The 21,229-nt window shown below is 43.6% G+C and overlaps 1 protein-coding gene across 1 annotated transcript in view; it reads left to right on the top strand.

The window, feature by feature from the left end:
- The window catches only part of nol6 (nucleolar protein 6 (RNA-associated)), a 29,247-nt gene extending 8,463 nt beyond the window's left edge, over positions 1–20,784 (top strand). The window contains exons 13-26 of the mRNA XM_042101816.1: positions 241–363; positions 593–741; positions 1,018–1,093; positions 1,623–1,763; positions 3,127–3,244; positions 3,728–3,882; positions 5,614–5,777; positions 8,271–8,423; positions 9,946–10,043; positions 13,276–13,400; positions 14,115–14,204; positions 14,423–14,617; positions 15,776–15,877; positions 20,536–20,784. Of these exons, the coding sequence (XP_041957750.1) occupies positions 241–363; positions 593–741; positions 1,018–1,093; positions 1,623–1,763; positions 3,127–3,244; positions 3,728–3,882; positions 5,614–5,777; positions 8,271–8,423; positions 9,946–10,043; positions 13,276–13,400; positions 14,115–14,204; positions 14,423–14,617; positions 15,776–15,877; positions 20,536–20,685 (1,839 nt within the window). The 3' untranslated portion in view covers positions 20,686–20,784. The remainder of the gene's footprint in view (positions 1–240; positions 364–592; positions 742–1,017; positions 1,094–1,622; positions 1,764–3,126; positions 3,245–3,727; positions 3,883–5,613; positions 5,778–8,270; positions 8,424–9,945; positions 10,044–13,275; positions 13,401–14,114; positions 14,205–14,422; positions 14,618–15,775; positions 15,878–20,535) is intronic.
- Positions 20,785–21,229: the final 445 nt, after the last annotated feature.

Below are 21,229 nucleotides of genomic sequence, written 5' to 3'. Positions count from 1 at the left end.
GCAGAAGATTTTGGTAACATAGCAACAATATACACTTGACCGAAGCACTCTGAAAATGAGGGCAGGGCGCTGTCGCCGCAAAAAAACGTGATTGGTGGACACAGGCCCTTAAGGGTTAAAACACCGATCAGTAGGAGGAGGGGTGGTTTGGCTATGGTGTAACTGACGGTGATCTAAGCGATCTGACTGTTAAAGAACTGTTTGTGATCTTGTGAGTGAGGTGTTGCTTGTACTCTGCAGTGGCCAGTGACCAGTGAGCCTCCCAAACACAAGGACCAGCCGCCCCTGTCCTTCGGCCTGCTGCTCAACCCAGACCATCTGGTCTCTGTGCTCGAGAAAGGCCCGGCGGCAGACAGCCCAAAGGTTAGTGTCCTCGCACATCAGTGATCCCTTACCTCTGTGTGTGTGTGTGTGTGTGTGTATCAAGAGACTGTCAGGTTACTATTGTTATTTTTGAGCTCTATCAGTTTTCGTAGGATTCAGTTTTACCATGCCTGTATGATTTCTTCAAGCCAAGTTCACTATATGTGAATGTTTCTCCTCTGTATGGTGTCTATGTTTCATATGTGTCTAACTTTGTGTGTTTCTCTAGGCGGCAGAGTTCCGCCAGCTGTGGGGTGATCGCTCTGAGCTGAGGCGCTTTCAGGACGGCTCCATCACAGAGGCGGTGCTGTGGGAGGCCTCCACCACCTGCCTCAAGAGGCTGGTGCCCCAGCAGATCATCAGTCACCTGCTGCAGCTGTGAGTTCCACCTGCCACACACAGTCACACACTCACTCTCTCTCTCTCTCTCTCTCTCTCTCTCTCTCTCTCTCTCTCTCTCTCTCTCTCTCTCTCTCTCTCTCTCTCTCTCTCTCTCTCTCTCTCTCTCTCTCTCTCTCTCTCTCAGATAAGACTCTTTGATTGTTTGAAAAGTTAGGTAACATGACATAAGCTATCTAGTGGGAAGAACATCAACAATGATCTCAGTCAGAACCAAGTGTAATACGTGTTGGTTGTTTTGTTTCTTCTCCCCAGTCATGCTGATATCCCCCCCTCCTGTATCCGCTATGTTGGTGGGCTGCTTGATGATGTGATCATAGTGCGAAAAGAGGTAGGCTATGCACCTGTGTTTTTTGTACGTTCTTCTGGCCTCCGATTTATGATGGACTTATTCCTTTTAGTTTTTTCTTACTTAGTAATTTATTTATGCATTTATTTGTGTATTCGCGACTAAAGTTATGAGACACAACATTCTGGCTAAATGAAAATAAATTCTGTGAAGTTTTTTAACTGCTTTGCCACTTTTGTCCAGAAGGAGGCAGTGCTGCAATAGCAGTGGTGGTAGTTTGAATCATGATGCTGAGCCAGATACAGTATTCCATGATGGGTCCACTGGTCATTGAGATTGGCTTTATGAGAACAAGGCGTCTTTGTTTGCCTGTGCTGTGCAGTGTGTTAACATGTATAATTTATTCAGCTATGTGGACGTGTATGTGATTGCATTGTGTCTTTTGTTGCTCTGTGTGTGTGTGTGCGTGTGCGTGTGCGTGTGCGTGTGCGTGTGCGTGTGCGTGTGCGTGTGCGTGTGCGTGTGCGTGTGTGTGTGTGTGTGTGTGCGTGTGTGTGTGTGTGTTCTATAGAGCTGTGGCACAGGCGAGGAGGAGAGCCTGAAGGTTGTTCAGAGTTATGATGACCTGAGCCGTAAGCTATGGCAGCTGGAGAATCTACCGCTGTCAATCACCTCAGTACAGGGAGCCCACCCTGCCCTCCGATACACACAGGTCAGTCAAACACACACTTCACTCACTCACGCAAATATGCATGCATACATGTACTTTTACTTGTGCACCCACAGGCATGCACATAAATACTTTCTCTCTGTGCCTGTTCCTTTTATCTTTTTTCTTTCTTTCTTTCTTTCTTTTGATCTGTGTATCTCCAACTTTCTCTTTCAAACACACCCTCTCGCGCACACACACACACACACACACACACACACACACACACACACACACACACACACACACACACACACACACACACGGTGATGCTACCCATCACTGAATTCCTGCCGTTTGTTCAGAACACACACACACACTCACACACAGCAGAGTGACCAGTAAATATAGTTCAATACCCTTTGGTAATTATGCTGTCTCAATTTCTAATTATCTATCCAACTTCTTGTCTCTGTAATTATCTCCCGAGCTGTATCATATTACTGTGTGTTTGAAAAAGCCAAAGCTTTGTGGTAAATGGCATGTCCAGAACCAACCGAAGTTAGCTAACGGTCTCCCCACCAAATATGCAACCATGCAGAGACTATATGCCGTGTGCGCCTGATCAACTAGTCTGCTAGGGTTAAGCTATGATGGACAGCATCTTTCTCACCATAGGAACAAAGCTACACCTCTAGTAAGGTTACTGTGTCAGACTAATGAGTCTAATGTCCCAGGTTTATAGTAGATGAAGTAAAGATGGCTGCCCTATGTGCAGAGGGTGCAGTGTGAAGGCTGCTTCTGTGGACGAGGATTAGTGTGACCACCACTCTGATTTTTAAGCACATTATATCCCCTTCCCCAAACCCTCATCATTTTGGTCACTGTAATTGCAATGTGAAATTTTCATACCATTCCAGTGTGCACATATATCCTGACTATATTCATACTCTTCTCACCACAAAATGCACACAGACACACACTCATAGATATTGGGTCATTCCATGTCAACAATAAGGCTGCACCATCTTAGATTTTGTTCAAACCTTCTCTATATCATGAATGGATCCCAAAACCAAGGCCTGAAAAATATATGTCCAAATCTGTATTTTTGTAGGAGGGAAGGCAAACATGTTCTCAATATGACTGAAACACTATAACGATTCAATGATGCTCATAGATTTTAAGACCTTTGATGTGATAATCAGGCACACACAAGATTGTTAGACACCAGACCCTTTCATAATGTGCATACATACACAAAGAGATAGTTTGTTTACATACAGAGGGATTAATTATACATGAACACCAGACCTTTGCATAATGTGCATATAGAATGAGGAAAAAACAGGGTTGAATAGCAAAACTACTAGTCCCCACTCAAAAATGATTCATCCTCTCTCTCACTCTCCTCCTACCCCCCCAGGTCATCCCCCCTGTCCCAGTGAAGCTGGACTACAAGCGCTTTGACCGGGAGAAGCACATCCGCGCCCTCCTGCCTCAGGAGGGGAAGCCCTGTCCAGCCTACATCACCCCTATCAAAGGTAATGCCCACCACAGAGCACAGACGTTCACCACAGACATCTCCGACGTGCGTTAAAATGAGCAAACCGTTTTTGTATTCCTTGAGTTTGCTGGGGACATCAACGAACAAACGCAAAGCAGTCTGAGAAGGTTCTTCCTGGTGAACATACTTGGAGGCTTGACTAAGACTATAATTTCAGTCGAACAATTTAGAATGATTATACAGAAACGTTAAAATGTAGAAGTTTACCGGAAGTCAGTAGCCTGAATTTGAATACACCACAAGGTTTCAGTGCTTGTATTGGCGTGCTGTTTAGACAGCTCTGCTACATGAATTTGTCAGTAAACAACGGGCAAACAATGCCTCTGGCCAAGAGTGTTTGTGTAGTTGATTGCTTCATTGTTCTCTCTCTCTCTGTGTGTGTGTGTGTGTGTGTGTGTGTGTGTGTGTGTGTGTGTGTGTGTGTGTGTGTCTGTGTGTGTGTGTGTGTGTGCGCGCGCAGTGATCTGTCACATGGAGGGCAGTGGCAAGTGGCCGCACGACCGCTTGGCCATCCGTCACATCAAGGCAGCATTCCATATCCGCCTGGCAGAGTTGCTGAAGAACACCCACAAGTACCCCTGCAACCCCACGCCAACACACCTGGATGTCTGGAAGGTAGCCCGTGTGTGTGTGTGTGTGTGTGTGTGTGTGTCTGTCTGTCTCTGATAAATTTTTTCCAGATGAGCTATGGAGAGCTGAATGTCCATTATGGTGGTTGGTGTAGACATGGCAGGTTTTGTTTTGTGCACTGTGATTGACTCTGTATTCATAACTCACGAACCTGTCAGTGAACTCAGCAGGTGTTGATTTATTGGTGTTGTTTTATTGATAGGTGTAGGTGTTGATTTATTGATATTGAGTCATGGCCTACTCTGGTGCCACTTATCACTGGCTTAGTCACTGATTTCCCATGTGTGGACTGACGTGATATGGGATATGTTATGTGGGTGTTTGTCTGGGTGGAACGCTTGTGTGAAATCTTAGTGTGTATCCTTGTTAACAACCCAGTAAATAGGAGGGTAATTGTGTGTGTTAATTCCGAGAAACGGGAAATCTGATCAAAACTATTTCCCGATTCCCGGGAAAGGTTATGGCGGGAAGCGGGAAACCGCAAAGGAGTGTCCGTCTTATTGTCATGCGGTAACGTTGATGCAGGCGACGGTGCCGTACCGTAGGCTCTCTTCGAGTCCACCAACAGGAGTCCACCCCAACTGCAACAGTTGTTTAAAACTCTAGTACTATTCAGGCTACATTTGTGGAGGCGGAGACAGCGTTTTGTATCTGCGGCCAATTTGTCACGAAAGTCCGAAACCGCCTGAGTGCAGAGATCTGTCGACGCTCTCTGCTTTTTGAAAGCACACTTCCAGAAAAAAAGAAAGAAGGGCAGGGTGAGAATGAATTGTAAACTAAAAGAAATATGTAGCCTAAGTTGTCACGAGTTCAATTCAATGTTGATATTGCAGCAGAGTGTTTAGCCAAGTTTTCAGTTTTACATAGGCCTATGGGCCTGCCTTTTTGCAGTGCAAAGTTGTTCATTTCTGTGGGTTGTTTTCTTTAATTTAGTTGAACTTATGTGTTTTTAAAAGAAAAATATGCCTGCCCTGCTCTAATAAATAAATATTTGGTTAACTCCGAGCTGCTTACAAATCTCAACAACCACAGAATGGATTTTGTTTAACAGAATGGTTTAGGAGTCATTCAGTGGTTTAGGCCTACTTTAGCAGATTTTGTTAGTTTTCATAATAAACAGGTCATCTGCTGGAAAGATTAGGCCTATTTTTTGGTCAAAGTTTTCTCCATGGATTCCTGGTCAGAACCCCTATTGGAACAGATTAAAACGTGGGGCATGTTGAATTTTGTCCAAAAACCAATATGGCCGCCGTATTCCAAAATGGCACATTTTTACACACTTTTTGCTATGCTATGGGGACATTTCTGGTAAAAACAGTGTCATTTTAGCAAAAAACTGTTTTATAATTGCGTAGGCTTTCAGAAGACAAGTCACAGACAATCCACTTGGCATTTCATAATTAGCCATGCAGCAGATATCACGCACGCAGCTCACTTGATCACACAGCAGAATTGATCTTTGCAAACTGTGTTGATGATGGACATAAACTGTGCTATTTTGCCCTAATAATGATACAAATAATATAAATATGTCAGTTTGGGATTTGGGAACACATATTTTAATGATAACGATACATTACTTGGGCTAAAAATAAAGCAAAAAATCAGCTATTTCCCGGGAAATAGGTCTTCTTTTCCCGTGATCTGATTCATCTGATTTTCGGGAAAAATATTAAACCCTAGTGTGTGTGTGTGTGTGTGTGTGTGTTTTCACAGGACGGTCTAGCATTCCGGATCCAGGTGGCATATCACCGTGAGCCTCAGGTCCTGAGGGAGGTGGTGTCCCCGGACGGGATGCTGCTCGTGCGCGACAACCCCGAGGCTCAGGCCCTGGAGCTGGAGACCCAGCATCGGCCTCTACTCACCAGCACACTGCATGGGTACGACACACACACACACACACACACACACATACATATACATCAGCACATCAGTGGACATGTTTGTGTGGAATGTGCGACACACACAAACTAACAATCAAACACCTTCTCACGCTGCATGGATTCTGGTAAATTCCAGTGAAGTGAAGTTTAATTATGTAGCACATTTAAAAACAACAGGATTGTCTGTAATTTGTAAGTGTTCCTCAGAATGCTTCCTTGATGTGACGGCTGGCCAAGCATCCAACGTGCGCGCGCACACACACACACACACACACACACACACACACACACACACACACACACACACACACACACACACAGCGCTACCACTGTGCTACCCACTGTGCAGCAGATTCACGTACACGTCTTACACACACACACACAGGGTTTCCGCAGGGTTATAAGAAGTCATAAAAAGTCTTAAATTTAATAATAAGATTTTTAGGCCTTAAAAAGTCATAGAAACGTCCGGATTTTCCATACAAGGTTATAGATTACATTTAGTCACGTCTTAAATGTATTGGCTTGTTCATTCATTGATTCTACCATCGCCTTTTTCCCCTGAAAAATGCGGTGGCGGCGGCATTCATTCGTTCTGCTTGTTGTTCTGTCTGAGGAATCTGGGTGTTTGCGAGAACAATAAGGTCCTTGCGTCAGTGCAGCAAGCAGACTTGTCTGAAAGATTTAATAGCCAGACTTTTACAGAAATCCGCAGGAACTCTCATGTTCCACATTATTAAGCATGCCACAGGTTTCAAGCAATATGGGAAAGAAAAAGGATCTCTCTGCTGCTGAAAAGCGTGAAATTGTGCACTACCTTGGACAAGGTATGATATTTCCCGAAAGCTTATGCGTGATCATCGTACTGTGAAGAGATTTGTCGCTGATTCAGAGCACAGGAGGGTTTGTGCAGACAAAGGCATAATAAGGAAGGTTTCTGCCAGACAAATTCATAGGATTAAGAGAGCAGCTGCTAAAATGCCATTGCAAAGCAGCAAACAGGTATTTGAAGCCTCAGGTATTTGAGTCCTGCGAACCTCAAGGTGTAGGATCCTCAATAAGTTTGCAAGTGTGCATAAACCTTAGGGGCAGCCGTGGCTTACTGGTTAGGGCTTCGGACTTGTAACCGGAGGGTTGCCGTTTCGAACCCCGACCAGTAGGCATGGCTGAAGTGCCCTTGAGCAAGGCACCTAACCCCTCACTGCTCCCCGAGCGCCGCTGTTGTTGCAGGCAGCTCACTGCGCCGGGATTAGTGTGTGCTTCACCTCACTCTGTGTTCACTGTGTGCTGAGTGTGTTTCACTAATTCACGGATTGGGATAAATGCAGAGATCAAATTTCCCTCACAGGATCAAAAGAGTATATATATTTAAACCTACTATTCGGCCACCCTTAAACAATGCTCACAAGCAAAAACGGTTGCAGTGGGCTCAGGAATACATGAAGACTAATTTTCAAACAGTTTTGTTTACGGATGAGTGCCGTGCAACCCTAGATGGTCCAGATGGATGGAGTAATGGATGGTTGGTGAATGGCCACCATGTCCCAACAAGGCTGAGACATCAGCAAGGAGCTGGCAGAGTCATGTTTTGGGCCAGAGTCATGGGGAGAGAGTTGGTAGGCCCCTTTAGGGTCCCTGACGGTGTGAAAATGACCTCAGCAAAGTATGTAGAGTTTCTGACTGACCACTTTCTTTCGTGGTACAAAAAGAAGAACCGTGCCTTCCGTAGCAAAATCATCTTTATGCATGACAATGCACCATCTCATGCTGCAAAGAATACCTCTGGGTCATTGGCTACTATGGGCATAAAAGGAGAGAAACTCATGGTGTGGCCCCCATCTTCCCCTGACCTCAACCCTATTGAGAACCTTTGGAGCATCATCAAGCAAAAGGTCTATGAGGGTGGGAGGCAGTTCACATCCAAGCAGCAGCTCTGGAAGGCTATTCTGACATCCTGCAAAGACATTAAAGCAGAAACTCTCCAAGAAACTCACAAGTTCAATGGATGAAGGTGATATCAATTAAGGGGTCCTATGTTAACATGTAACTTGGCCTGTTAAGATGTTTTTGATTGAAATAACTTTTGATTTAATTTAGATGATGCTGCAAATTCAACAAATGACCATTTTTAGTTCTTTACAACCTATAAAATGTCTTGAAACTCTGTTGTGCATAATAATTTGGAACAGTGCATTTTGATTTTTTTGATTTTTGAAAAAAAATACTGTTATTTTTGGGAGGTTTGTTCTATAAAATTTGAATTTATACTCTTAACGGTTGATGACTTGAAAATGATACTCACCGTCGTTTGCATCAACTATTTAGGAAAATCTGCGAAAAATGTAATTTGCATAATAACTTGGAACGCGATGTAAAAGGGCCTGTCTTACATTTGACTGACTTAACCCTGCAGAAGCCCTACCCACACACACACACACACTGTTACAGATACTAGTGCGAGCATGCTACTCAAATGAGTGTCTTTGACAGGCTCCAGCAACAGCACCCTTGTTTTGGGGCCGTGTGTCGGCTGGCTAAGCGGTGGCTGGGAGCGCAGCTGTTCAGCGCAGACGTCTGCGAGGACGCAGCCGACTTGCTGGTGGCCTACCTCTTCCTGCACCCCGCACCCTTCACCCCTCCCAGGTGAGTCGGTCGTCACCTTATTCAGGAACACCTGGCACGCCTTTTAGAAGGTCTCTCTCTATGTCTGTCTCTCTCTGGCTCTGTCTCTTTCTCTTTCTCTCTCTCTCTCTCTCTCTCTGTCTCTCTCTCTGTCTCTTTCTTGTCCTTCTCTCTCTCTTTCTCCTCTCTCATTTGACACCATGCTCTTTTCCTTTCACCGTGTATAAAATAGCCAGGGCGAAATGTCCCAGCGTTCTCTGTAGTTGAGGTATATAAACAGCCAGCGCTCTTGGGCACCTCACCACCCAGGCCTCCATAATCAGCGTGAAGCCTGTGGCATGCAGATTATAAGTAACGTTTGAGGCCTACGCATTTGTGGTAAGCCTGCACTATGGGAAGGTCCATTTACTAAAGTCAGGAAGGGTATGAAAGGAGAGGAAGTCTGAACGTCTGTTTACCTTATGCTAAGTAAAGTTGACTCCAGCCCACAGACGTTGATGAGTATCCATGTCACGCACATATCCAAGTTTTGGATTTGGGCGGGTTCTTCATTTTGCAATATGTTTATTCCACAGGTTTAGTAGGTTTTTATATGTGTAGTATGTCCTGTTAAAGGTGCTATAAACGATGTTATATGGTTTCTAAGCTAAAACATTTTTTTTGTCACATACAGCAAACATCACCTCACCATGCGCTAGCACTATAGCCCAGGCTCCAAAAATGGCAACAAAAACAGCCTGGTCCAGCTTGGATCATTAAAAACATAGCAAACTGTTCCAACCAATCCCCAACAAGATGCATGTTTAGTAGATCTTCAATTGCACGGGAGGGAGTAGCGAGCTAGCTAACCCTAACGTCAACAGAAGTGACGTTATCCAACATCGCTTAGGGTACGTTCAGACTAAGCGTCTTTATCGCAGCTGCCGGCGTCCGTTTTACATTATAATCCTATGGAGTAGACCGTGTTTTCCAAAAAAGTCGTCGGCTTCTTTTAAAACGCGACCGCAACCGAAATATTCAACTTCTAGTGGAAAAACGTCATACGACATGTTTTTGTATATTTTATTTGTTTATAGTATTAAGTTTCCTGCTGGTATATGTGATTGTGAAATATCAAGTTATTGCAATAGCAGGCATGGAATGTGACTCATTCTCTACTTACTGGCATCTGCTTTATTGTCTCTTTCCCGCTTTTCTTGTCATCTTGCTCCGTCTCCTTCCTGTTCTCTCTCTATTGCCGTCATCCCTCCTTTCTCAGTTCAGTTGAATTTGATGCAGATTCAAAAACGGACATGACCTATGGCACTGGTATTGCTAAATCAGTTATTATGTAGAAATAGGAGACTGTTCATTGCCTGAATAGAAGTCAGAATGTCTTGGCGTGTGTGTGTGTGTGTGTGTCTGTGTGTGTCTCAGGCGCTTGCTCTCTCTCTTTCCATTCATACACTGTACAAACACAAACACACTGAGACATTTTGACCGTATATAGAGATAGACCCTTGCATAATGAAAATAATAAATGTTTCTCTCTCCCTCTCCTCAGTTCTCCTCAGGTCGGGTTCCTCCGGTTCCTGCACCTGCTCTCTTCCTTTGACTGGAGGAACAGTCCACTAGTGGTGAACCTCAACAGCCAACTCACAGGTACCCTGCAGCTCTGGGCAGACCCCCTGCTTCCCTCGTCCACTCCTGCCCACCAGGGTTGTGCAAAATTAGAATTGCAATTCTGCCTCCTGTTTGTACGACGAAGTATTAGGGCCACACATGAAGAAAAAAAATATTTTTGCCATGGCGAGATTAAACTCGACATGTTGACTTTAAAGTCGACATTAAACTCGACATTTCGAGAATAAAGTTGAAATGTCACGTCGACTTTAATGTCGACGTAGATAGATTGCTAGTATCTCGCGATAGATTGCTAGTATCTTGCGGTTATGAAAATACCATGCACTATGCCATTTATATAGCTAGAATAATACATGTTTCCAATGATATAATGTTTCTATAGTACAAAGTGTTATTTCACTCTGTTTTACGTGGGTAAGGCCACCGCACATCCAAATAACTGCCCTTCATGACCCACAGGCCGTCACTCTCCATAGGTTAACATGGCAAAACTCATTTTTCTAAAACTGCTTTTCCATGTCTCACCTGCAATAAATATAGTAGGCTATAAACACAGATATGTGTGCATTTACTTAGAATACATGGGGTTGCCTGGTCGGGAGGACAGCAATAGCCTAGGCTGTTTTGCATCCATTAGCCTACAAACAAACATGCAATGTGAAAGTCTGGGATTGGGGAGAGCACTTAGTATGCCTAGTCTAGTGCATAAGCATGAAGTTGAACCTTTAGATGAAAAACACTCTTTAATAATAGGCCTAATAAATAAATAAACCGCTAATGATGATGTCTACTTTTGACCATCGCATTTATCGCCTGTAACTCCTCTCCTAGTTACTCTCCATTGGCTACCCTATAGTAGCCAGAATTAAATTTAAATCTCTCACTTTGGCCTATATGACTGGATCTGCTCCTAGTTATTTTAATTCAATAATCAAGGCATACATCCCCAACCGCCCACTGCGGTCTTCTGATGAGCGTCTTTTATGTCGACCAGTCATAAACACTAGGTCTAATTCAAGACTCTTTTCCTCAGTGGTTCCATGTTGGTGGAATGAGTTGCCCAGTGCTCTCCGTTCCTGTGGTAGTTTTGGCTCGTTTAAGAGGGGTCTAAAGACATTCCTGTTCAACATGCATTTAGTTCTTTAAGCGCTTCTTATGCGTTATGGTTTGTATAATATTGTTTTATTTCCATTAGGCTGTTGATTAATTTGACATTATTGTTTATTATTGATATTCTCCTTAATATAGTCTTACCATGTCATTGTTTTTTTATATTATTAATTGAATGGACATTATTGTTAATTATTGCTTTTCCCCTCATTTTCATTGCTTATTTTATTAGGCTATTGATTAGGGGTGTCACGATTCTCCAAATCCTCGATTCGATGCAATTTTCGATTTTTAAAGTCACGATTCGATTAGATTTTTTCATCTTTTTTATAATATTAGTATTAATGCATTCCTTATATGTTATTTACACTCTTTGGCCTTTTCCTTTTCTGTTTTGGGGGGCTTTTATTTTTAAACCGCTTTTTATTTTGAAACTGTTCCAACCGCGAGGTTGTAATGTAAACAGAACCAACATTAGGCTAAAACAGAGACGTGAACATAGTGAAATGAAACAACACAGAATGATAATTTGATCGTTTCAGCACACTCCAAAGAGACCCAAGGTTAGTGTTCATGGAATATGTACTTATCAATGTGCATTTTAAGCCTTAAAGAAACTTTGTACTGTAACTAGATCATCTTTTCACTTGCTAAGTTGAGTAGACTAAGTTAGTTTTAATTGACGTGAATGAACGAATACTTCCACACCGGTGATTTCAAAGTGTTGCATTGATGTGTATATTTTAACTGGCTGCAGCCTAAAATTAGAGGAGTGTTGATGCTGCAGTTCAGCACGTGCGTGTGCATTTGTGCGTCTTGGCATACATGCTGGATGTGACATTGGGGGTGTGGCTGCATCGTCGATTCTACTTTTCAGTTCGAAGTTTGAGATTGAGATGTAATTTCGATCGATTTCAGTATAAAATCGAAATCGTGACACCCTTACTATTGATTGAATTGACATTGCTGTTTATTATTGCTATTCTCCTTATTATAGTTTGACCAACATTCTAATCTGTTATATTTTAAAGGGACACCAGGCAAGCCTGATGCTTTTTCTCTACGAAACTCCCCCTCGCTCGGTCTGAAGATCTTTTCCTTTTCTTTGCGTCTTCCGTCAAGGGGTTTCGCTGCTTCTTCGCCGGCTCTGCCATTATACACACGTTTGCAACAATCTCTAGCGTTTCGTTAGCCTGCCTCTGTGCTGTAAACTGATCCTGCTTCGGTCGGCGGGTACGATACACTTGCAAGCGGGATATTCTTCCTACAGGCAGTAGGGGCGGGCGAGAGAGTCTTCATTCGCCCTGTAACGAGTCATTTAACCATATACCGACTTACAAAGATGAGTAATTAACACGTAAACGTTGCCTGGTGTCCCTTTAAATATTATGTTGTTTTTGTATTTGTGTGTCGCTTTGGACAAAGGTGTCTGCAAAATGCCATAACCATAAGAAATGCATGCATTTGACCGCTAAATGCACGGCAAGGTAGCATCCTCTCAGGGATATCACAGTATCCTAATGTAATGCATTTTCTCCCCTCGCTGTCCCTTCACGCTGTGTTTTTTTTAATTGCTCAGTTTGCGAATGAATTGAAGTCAGAATTTGTGACTCACGTGTATACAGTATTTATCTAAAACCCTTGACTCTTCATGCATTAGCAGGCCTATGTTTGGTAGTGGGTTGGTGGTGGGGGATCCGCCGATATTGAGCGGTGAATGGCTGGCAGGCGACTGATCAGAGAGACATTTTTTTCTTGCCAGTGGCTCAAAGTTCTATTTTTGTGACGTACCGGAAACCGCAATCTTTATAGGCTTTAGTATAGTGGCATGATTATTGCAAGGGAAATAGTATTGCCAAAGTATAGAACATCCAGAATATATCTGTAGATCATAGAAATCTAGATAATAGCTATATAGAGAGAGAGCATCAAAACACTAAAATAATACAGAATCCTTTGAGGGTTTGTGCGGTTACTCTCCTACCCAGCAGCGATTCCCTTGTGAAACCACATACAGTTTGTTCATTCAGCCACTGTGTTCAACTCATTTTCCCTTAGATAAACTGACTTGACTCACAGATGCCTTGGGGGCTTAATCGCCACTATCTCACCCTGACAAGGTTTCTCTTTTCCTCTGAAGCGGCTGACTACACCGAGATCAAGAATGCCTTTGTGGCTTCCAGAGAATCCCTGCCCACCATGTTCATTGGCACGCCAACTGATAGGAAGCTGTCTATGTGGACTGCAGAGGCTCCATCTGTACAGGTATGCGCTTGCTTGGGGCTTTTTAAAAGTAGATTACCACAGGTTGAGTGAGTAACAAACAGGACCCGAGTGATAGAGAGAGAGAAGGGGATGGGATCGGAAAGTGACCACACATCGCGGTCAAACACAGATTAGGCCCGAACTTGGTGCTGCCGCTTGTGCCACAGCTGCCCCCAGGTGCTCACTGGGTTTTTGAGCCTTCATTGTGCCCTCTACACTTACTTGTGTTGTTTTTAACACATCTCTATGTCCAGATAGGATATATGTCCAATTTGTGTGGGTTTTTACCACATTGCTTTGTTATACTGTGTACGCTCTTACAAAAAATGTGTTGAAAATAACACAACACTGTTAGTATTGGGATTCCAATGCGGCATCAGACTCAGAATCCACAAAGGTCAAAAACCAACGACACTGTCACTTCTTGTCCCTTCTCTCTGTTTCTCTGTTACTTAGGTGCCATGGTGAGGGAAGAAAAGAATCCTCCCTAGACGTTGTAAATGTTGTTAGTATTTCTGTTGTGGACTCATTGCATCCAATGTAGCTCCTCTCACCAGTGAAACCATAGCATAATGATCTCTGAACATGGGGTGTGTGTCAGGAAGCATGTGTTTTATAGCTGTGCTGTGCTCCAGCTTATTTATCGTGTGGTTTTGGTCATTAACTCTCTCTCTGTCTGCCCCACCACCCCCCTCCACCCCGGCCTGTGTTCAGATGCTGCAGCGCATCATCACTGTGGCAGCAGAGAGCCTCCACGTTCTTGAGGCCCAGCTCACAGACCGCACACAGACGCAAGATGTGCGAGTGAGTAAACACACACACACACACACACACACACACACGCGCACACACACACACACACACACACATAAACGGAAATAAATCAGCCTTAGGAGTCAGATTTTATGATGGGTATAGTCCATGGGCTGTATGTGATCTTCTTCATCTCTCTCTCTCTCTCTCTCTCTCTCTCTCTCTCTCTCTCTCTCTCTCTGTGTGCCTCTGCTGCTGTGTCTCGTTAGGTTGCCTTCCGGCCACCCCTGGACGTGTACGACGTGTTGATCCACTTGAGGCCCAAGCAGGTGCCCCTGGTGGAGAGTGCAGTGGACCCCCCCAAACACCCGCCTCCCCGGGGGGCCCACGAGGGCGCCGTGGCTGGAGGGGTGCTGCCCGTGGTCGACTTCAACCCCGTCAGCCTGTACCTCACAGAGCTCCGAGTGAGTCAACCAACCATTAATTCTGTGTGTGTGTGTGTGTATGAGTGTGACAGAGAGAGTAGTTAAGAAGTTCATGATCATGAACTTTCCATGTTCCTCTCTTTTTCCCCATCGTTTGAGTTGCTGGAAAGCCTATTTGAATCATTAGCTGCTTTCAGTCACGTCCTCTGCAGTATAAGCAGAGCTTTGTCAAACGGAGGTCCGACCCTTTGGGTGATTCAGATATAAGTAGTGTAAGAGCCAATGTAAGAGTGTAATTTCGGAATTCCAAATAGTAAGGGTGTCACGATTTCATTTTTATATCGAAATCGATCGAAATTACATCTCAGTCTCGATCTTCGAACTGAAAAGTAGAATCGACGATGCAGCCACACCCCCAATGTCACATCCAGCATGTATGCCAAGACGCACAAATGCACACGCACGTGCTGAACTGCAGCATCAACACTCCTCTAATTTTAGGCTGCAGCCAGTTAAAATATACACATCAACCTACCGAAATCAAAGCCCCTCTTGCTACTTTGAAATCACCGGTGTGGAAGTATTCGTTCATTCACGTCAATTAAAACTAACTTAGTCTACTCAACTTAGCAAGTGAAAAGATGATCTATTTACAGTACAAAGTTTCTTTAAGGCTTAAAATGCACATTGATAAGTACATATTCCATGAACACTAACCTTGGGTCTCTTCGGAGTGTGCTGAAACGATCAAATTATCATTCTGTGTTGTTTCATTTCACTATGTTCACGTCTCTGTTTTAGCCTAATGTTGGTTCTGTTTACATTACAACCTCGCGGTTGGAACGGTTTCAAAATAAAAAGTGGTTTAAAAATAAAAGCCCCCCGAAACAGAAAAGGAAAAGGCCAAAAAGAGTAAATAACATGTAAGGAATGCATTAATACTAATATTAAAAAAAAGATCTAAAATCGAATCCGATTGTGACTTTAAAATCGAAAATTGCATCGAATCGAGGATTTGGAGAATCGTGACACCCCTACCAAATAGCCGGTTATGTACAGCCCAACAGCTTGACATCCGCAGAATATGCAGACGTAGGTCTGAAAGCAACTAGTGACCAACAGCGGCAGCCTCCGCTGAGCTTGCTGACGTGTTTGTGTTGGAGGATGAGCTGAACTTTGTTGCCTTTGCTTTTCTAGGAAGCTTTTGGAGATGTCGCCCTGTTTTTCTATGACCCCTATGGCGGTACGGTTATTGCGGTGCTATGGAAGCCAAAAGCCTTCACCCCTCATCCATTTAAGGTTAGTGTAATGGTTGTCTAAGGGGCTAAATGTGTAGATGTGTTGTCTGTATATACATGCATGTTGCTTTAGCTCAGTGGTCCCCAATTTTTTTCTTCAGAGGGCCAGCTCACTATGCCTGGCTCTAAGAGAGCACACACAGCTCAAGTTGTGAACAAGTAATATCTTTCAAATAATTTTAAGTTCTCAAACTAAGTTTTATGAAGTGCTGGAAAAAACATCTGAAATGACCACCATTCTAACTTTCACTCACCTGGTGAGAACTGTGTGAACTCTGCTGTTTTTGTATGACCATTTGAACGAAAATAAAAATAGAAAATATAGCTGCAAGCAGCAATGAGGGGGCCAAGCAGAATAGGCTGGAGTAGCCATGGCGACAAGATAGAACTCAGCAGACATCCGCGATCAACACTTTCAACTAGTGTCACATCAAAACATGAAACAGGGCTGAGAATTGCCACCGCCTCCGCCAGCCAGCCCCCCACCTAATCACCCCTGCCCGTCCCACCCCGTCCTGCCCCGCCCCGCCCTTGCACGCACGCATTAGAATGAACTGGATGGAACATATTGTCATCAGTTTCACATCAAAAAATAAAAGATTGATAAAACACTACAGATCAAAATGCAATATTGCTAATTGCAGCACCCCCTACAGGTCAAAGGTCACCGAAGTTTTTGAGCGTCCTCCTAATGGGGTCATGAATTCATGTAGTAAGGTTGGTTATGATACATGGCAGGGTTGCTGAGATATGAGCTCACTTCCTGTTTGGCAGCTTCGCCGCAAATTTCGATTTGGCTGTTACAGCCGAAAGCTTCTGTCAATTGTTCCAGACTTGCCAAAACTTGTACGTGTTTTTGATTAAATCCAATATGGCGGCGAATCAATTACGATGACATCACAAGTTGGCTTGGGTCGGCCTAAGGACCTCCAACAGTATTACCAGACACCACTAGTGTGTTTTAATTCTAAGCACAACAGCAGCTACAGGCCAAAAGGCATGTTTCTAAATTACAGCGCCCCCTAGAGGTCAAAGGTCACCAGATTTCTTGAGCGTCCCCCTGATTGGGTCCTGAGTCCATGTATCCATGAGTCCTGTTTGGCGGCTTCGCCGCAAATTTTGATTGGCTGTTACAGGCGAACGGTTTTAGTTCTGAAGACGGAAAGGAGTATCTTTTGTGAGGCTTGGTCTGAAGATCATGTGTGTCAGGTTTGGTGTCGATTGGACAAAATTTGTGACCTGTGAAAACCAAAATGGCGGAAAATCCATCATGGCGGAAAATGACGTCATATGGTGCGTTGAACTCGGCTTGGTCCAAGGATTCCAACGATACCTCATTTCTGACAATCGGGCATACGGGTCAAAAGTTACGTGCGTGAACGCATGTCCAACTTTGGCCTGTTGGTGGCGCTAGAGTGCTCAAGGTGCTGACATGAAACTTGGTGAAATTAAACAAGGGACTGTCCCCAATTGGTGTGCCAAATTTCACAACTTTTTACCAGACGGTTCTATGGGCTGCCATAGACTCCAATGGCGGAGGAAAGATGTTAAATAATAAATATAGCTGCAAGCAGCAATGAGGGGGCCAAGCAAATAAGCAGAAGTTGGGATTGGACTGGATTGGATTGAATTGGACTGGATTAGATTGGATTTGATTGGATTGGACTGGACTGGACTGGATTGGATTGGATTGGACTGGACTGTATTGGGATTGGGATTGCAGAGATATGAGCCTACTTCATGTGATTGTTGATTGGATTGGATTTAATTGGACTGGATTGGATTTGATTGGACTTTATTGGGATTGCTGAGATATGAGACTACTTCATGTGATTGTTGATTGGATTGGATTGAATTGGACTGGACTGGATTGGATTGGACTGGACTGGACTGGACTGGACTGGATTGGATTGGACTGGATTGGATTTGATTGGACTGGATTGGGATTGCTGAGATATGAGCCTACTTGTGATTGTTGATTGGATTGGATTGGACTGGACTGGACTGAATTGGACAGGACTGGAATGGACTGGACTGGATTGGATTGGACTTGACTGGACTGTATTGGGATTGGGATTGCAGAGACATGAGCCTACTTCATGTGATTGTTGATTGGATTGGATTGAATTGAACTGGATTAGATTGGATTGGACTGGACTGGACTGGACTGGACTGGATTTGATTTGATTTGACTGGACTGGATTGGGATTGCAGAGACATGAGCCTACTTCATGTGATTGTTGATTGGATTGGAATTTATTGGATTGGATTTGATTGGACTGGATTGGGATTACTGAGATATGAGACTACTTCATGTGATTGTTGATTGGATTGAATTGGACTGGATTGGATTGGATTGGATTGGACTGGACTGGACTGGATTGGATTTGATTGGACTGGATTGGGATTGCTGAGATATGAGCCTACTTGAAGTGATTGTTGATTGGATTGGATTGGATTGGATTGGATTGGGATTGCGGAGATATGAGCCTACTTCGTGTGATTGTTTATTGGATTGGATTGAATTGGACTGGATTGGATTGGGATTGGGTCTTGAGTCCTTGTACAAAGTTTGGTTTCAATCCATGAAAGCGTTCGTAAGATATGAGCCCAATTCATGTCATAGTTTTCCCTAGTGGTTAAAAGACACCAAATGTATTGTAGCTATTCAGGATGTGTTCATGAGTCCACGTACCAAGTTTGGTGTTGATATGAGAAAGTCTTGCTAATTATAGCACCCCTAGTGGTCAAAAGTCACCAAATTTATTGTGCGTCCTCAGGTTGTGACCACGAGCCCACATACCAAGTTTGAGGTTGATATGAGAAAGTATTGCTAATTATAGCGCCCCTAGTGGTCAAAGTACACCAAATGTATTGTGTGTCCTCAGGATGGGGTCCCAAGTCCATTTACCAAGTTTGGTTTTGATATGTGAAAGTGTTGCTGAGATATGAGCCTACTTCCTGTGATTATAGCGCCCCCATAGTGGTCAAAAGTCACCAAATTTGTTGAGCTTTCTTCTAATTGGGTCCTGAGCCCATGTACCAAGTTTGGTTTTGATACGTGAAATCTTGGCTGAGATAACAGTTCACTTCCTGATTGGCGGCTTCGCCGCCAATTTTGATTGGTCGTCACGGCCGACCTGTTTTGAATAAAGGTCAAAAAAGCAATGCGTTTGTGAGGCATGGTCTGAAGATCATCTGTGCCAAGTTTCATGAAAATTGGATGAAATTTGTGACCTGTGAAAACTTTTAAGTGTTTTTGATGAAATCCAATATGGCCGTCCAATCAATTATGTTAATGTCAAAAGTTGATATGTGTCAGCCTAAGGACCTCTCAAAGTATTAACAGAGATCACTAATATGTTTTAATTTCAAACACATCAGAAAAGTCGAGGCAGGACCAATCGTCAAAATTTCGATGTCCACCACTCTAGTTCATACCTGTCAACATTTAGCTTTCCAAAAACGGGAGATTTTTTTTGGGTGTGGGGGGGGGGGGGGGTCAGTGTTTGTACCGGATCAGTGTTTGCATATTTAACATGTTTCATACACGTGTTTCAACACTGCATTTCGGTCGTTGCTTTTACCTTACCATTACCTTATGCATGCCAGTTATGTATCCACCAGCTGCCTGCCTGCAGCCTACTTCCAAAACTCTAAAGCTGCTTGCTGTCTGGTTTGGTTTTGAGGACACAAGTTCAGTCTATCAACAACACTCAACACTAAATAACAGTTTATGTGATGTGTTAATCAATTAAATTCCCAACAATTTCACAACAGCTAGTTCTGGAGTAGGCCATTTAACTAGCCTGCTTGCTTACGAGATTCAGGCTGCGCACTGCGCAGTCAGCACCCGCTGTCTTATTTGGGTTTTGGGTTGCCAGGTTTTAACCCTATGACAAAACGGTTGAAATTGAAAGTAAGTGATTGTGTATGTGTAGGGTGTATTTCATACACAATATGGCAACCTGGGAGATGTCAGACTGAAAGAAAAAATGAATGGATCAGTGATTTTAAAATGAAGTTTGAAGGCCATGCAAATTACGGGAGTTTTCCGGGAGAAATAACAAAACGGGAGGGTGCCGGGAGATGACCTTGAAATACGGGAGAACCTGGGAAAAACGGGAGTGTTGACAGGTATGCTCTAGTTCATCCAAACAAACCATAAAAGGGACTCAAAGTGCTAAATACCGGAATTTTCCTTTAAGACTCACCATAGAATGAATGAGGGAAGTCAAGGAGGTTATAGTTTGACGGTGTCATATCTTTGTGCAGGCCGGATGCTATATATCACAGACATGTTTTGGGGGGCCACCAAAATGAGGTTGCGGGCGGTATCTGGCCCGCAGGTCGTAGTTTGGGGACCACTGCTTTAGCTGCTTGAGGTTGAAGATGACTGAAATTATGGCAGTAAGTGGCTCAAATGACCAGTCAAATCTCAAACAACATGGCAGTGTCCTTTTTTAATTTCCATATGATATACACCACACAGCAATGTTTTCATGGCGTTTTTTGAACCTTTCACATACCTATGCAAAAGTTTTGTACAAGTATTCTCTTTGGGATTTTATGAAATAAATATGATGATATCCACAGAAATGTGAAATGTGACCCACTGTTCACACTCTCTCTCTCTCTCTCTCTCTCTCTCTCTCTCAGACGGGGATGATGGGCGCCCGTTGTGTGGAGGTTTCCGAAGACAAAGCCTCCACTGTGCCAAACGTAGAGGCCATCCTGCACGACTTCAGTGTCCTTGGCGAGGGGCTGGTCCACAAGGTGGTGCCAAGGACCGAGAAATGGGTTGTCTGAATGTTCGCTCGACGTAACAAGTTGGGACAAGTTGATTGTGAAACTGAATAATGGCTTTTTTTTCCATGGAAAAGTTGACATAAAACGAACTACTCCAAACCTTTTTGAAGTAAGCGTGCTTTTTTCCTCTTGTATTCTCCAATCAAATTACAGTAACAAGATGAGTCATGTCCAAAACCCTCGGCGATTAGTCACCACTGAGGCCGCAAACCACAGTCAAGTTTTGTTATTGTGGGGCTCATTTTAATGACTTTGGTATGGCTTTATTAATGGTTTCACTATGTCGTCATAATCTCATATTTCTTTTGGATGTTAAAGCAATACCAAAGTGTTTTTTGTACCTTAAAATAATGTTTCCAAAATCGTTTCAGTGGTTCATCAACTCGTAACAGGGTGAACGGCAATTCTGCATTCGCTTCGCGGCCCTCTATCGGCTATAACCGCACTATGTAAGTTTGCCAGATCGGGTAGCGGATCTGTAGTTCGATGGAATGAGACATAAGAAACTACAAATTTGACTTGCATCTGATGTCGCAATACATCG

This window comes from Alosa sapidissima, chromosome 8 (genome assembly GCF_018492685.1).
Source record: "Alosa sapidissima isolate fAloSap1 chromosome 8, fAloSap1.pri, whole genome shotgun sequence".
NCBI classification, from domain to species: Eukaryota; Metazoa; Chordata; class Actinopteri; order Clupeiformes; family Clupeidae; genus Alosa; species Alosa sapidissima.
This window is presented reverse-complemented; position numbering and strand designations above follow the sequence as displayed.